At 35.9% G+C, this 2,342-nt stretch overlaps 1 protein-coding gene across 3 annotated transcripts in view; it reads left to right on the top strand.

Annotated features, from left to right (window-relative positions):
• The window catches only part of CRYBG3 (crystallin beta-gamma domain containing 3), a 125,017-nt gene that overhangs the window by 90,534 nt on the left and 32,141 nt on the right, over positions 1-2,342 (top strand). For all 3 annotated transcript variants that reach the window (XM_006171554.3, XM_006171553.3, XM_006171555.3), the window contains exons 16-17: positions 462-571; positions 1,271-1,397. In XM_006171554.3, coding sequence (XP_006171616.1) covers positions 462-571; positions 1,271-1,397 — 237 coding nt within the window. The remainder of the gene's footprint in view (positions 1-461; positions 572-1,270; positions 1,398-2,342) is intronic.

Here is a 2,342-nt window from a genome sequence, read left to right as displayed (position 1 = left end):
TCCCTTGCTAATCCAGACCTCTTTCATGTTTAGCACTAAAGTGTTTCTTATTTTATACATGTAGTCTCACCACAGGGGATAGTCATTGTTTGGAACAGTGCAGAAGGACCCAGTTTAGTGGACGAGCCATTCTGATTTACTTTTATAGGCAGAAATCGTTTTCTAGGCCTTTTGTATCCACAACTTGGTGCAAGAGATGGATGAAAATCATAAATATTAGGTTGTGGGGAAAGGTCATGTCATATTTCTCTGTGCAAAAATGTGTCATGACTTTCTCAACAGAAAACGCAAGTTTAAGGAATTGTCATCATCCCCCAATGAATTCATTGATAATAATAAAACATGAGTCTGATACTTTGCTGAATTTGTTTTTAAAGTACAGGAAATTAAAAGATTTCTATTTGCTTACAGTAATATCAAACAATTGTTATCTGTTTAATTATTGCTGTATTTTCTTGTAGCTCAAAGCGTTCAGCAAACCAGGGTTCCAGGGTGAATGTATTGATATTACCAAAAGTATTGCAGATTTGACTTCATTCACACCATGTTCTTTTAAAGTTCTTCGGGGCTGGTAAGTATGCTTGTTGAGTGTTTTCTACTATTATTTGGTAACTAGATTGCTTATAAATTTACAGAGTTTTCTTTTTTTAAGAGGCTTTTGCCTTAGGGTGCCTTTGTTCACTGGGGAGAGACACAGATAGTGAGAGGGAAAATGAGAAATCATCCCCCATTAGTTCGTACATGTATAGGTGACAGATTTTATATATACTCAGGTATTATTTTACAAATCAAGTTCTTCATTCACTGAGATTGAATACAAGTTCATTAAATAAGGATACCAAAAATGGTTTCCCCAAAAGAACTTTTAAACTAAGTACTTGCTAATCAACATAATTTGATCTCAGGACCTTATATTTGATGCCACCAAATGAAAGAATGTCATAAACTTAAAATATAAGATGTCTTCTGATTTCAAATTATAGCTCTATTATTTATTAGTTGAGGGACTCTTGGACAAATCGTCAAACCTTTCTAATGCTTATTTTTTTTTGCTTATTAAAACAAAGATCTGTTTCCAACTAAGAATTATTGAAAGTGCAGTAAAATAATACAGGTAAAGTGCCTCACCTGAAGCTGGGCACATGAAAAGCAGTCAGTAAGACTAGTGGGCACCACACCTTGAATGTCCTTCTACTCCAGCTTCCACAGCACGATGAGCCTACACTGCCAACTGAGTAAGAGCTGACTGTGTTGTACTACTGTTTTTTAGCTGGCTTCTATATTACCAGGAGGATATGTTTGATAACCAGTGTGTGTTAGAAGAAGGCCTCTATGCTGACCTTATTTCCTGTGGCTGCCCAACATCTAGAGTTAAATCCCTCAAGCCCATTGACTATGTAAGTACTTTGCCAAATGCATTGTTACGAGACTCTTTCTTGTCCAGTTTAATTACCACAGATGATAATGCACAGTTGGAAGAAATGATACAAGGAGAAATATCAAAATGGCAAAACTATGTAAGATTTAATTGTCAATTGTAAAACTTGAGTTTACTCATAAAATCCATCCAAAATGTGAGATTGATTATTTTATTTTTTTAAGCGGGAGTCCAGAACATAAGAATTAGTGTAATGTAGGCCTGGGTGTAAATCCCTGTTTGATATTTTAACCAGTTTGGGTGACATTGGTAATGTTACGTGGTTTCCTCTAGTATTTTATAAGGCATCTGAGACATTAAATAAGATGATGCTGGTAAGATGTCCAATACGTGCTGAGAACTTTATGTATGTTAGCTCTTAGCACTATGGTTATTTGTTACAGTTATAACTACTTAAATGTAAAAATGATAACCTGACCACTTTATTATTCTGTTAAATAAGTCACATGACAGTTTGCTATTCAGGTTTACAATGCTACTTTAAGGCATGGACCCCCCACTAGTACTCATTTCAAACCTTGTTTTGGGAAACTATGGTTTTTCTGCCTGGTGTGTGAAGAATGAACTGGTTCATGTTGAAGGCCTACATTTATAGAGTAATTAGGTTCTCCTTTTCAACAAATTCAGAATTTTAAATGTGAGACCAATCTCACTACTTTGTGAGGGTATCCATTCTGGCCTCTGGTCAGTAGTGTCTTTGCAGAGGGAGTGGAAAAGATCTGGGATATTTTCAAGATATCTAGTTATGATGATTTCCCACAGAACTGTTGAGTCAAAGCTTGAGAATCACAAAGAGCTGTTTAGAAGCCCTACATAAAAGTAGGGATGACTCAGACCTTTTGGTCAAAGCTGACTCCAGGAATCCATGTTCAGAATCTTTGATCTCAACCCAAGTAGTGTAGTC

This window comes from Tupaia chinensis, unplaced genomic scaffold, assembly GCF_000334495.1.
Source record: "Tupaia chinensis unplaced genomic scaffold, TupChi_1.0 Scaffold149851_1, whole genome shotgun sequence".
Taxonomy (NCBI): domain Eukaryota; kingdom Metazoa; phylum Chordata; class Mammalia; order Scandentia; family Tupaiidae; genus Tupaia; species Tupaia belangeri.
Note: the sequence above shows the minus strand (reverse complement) of the source record. Positions and strands in the feature narration are given on the sequence as shown.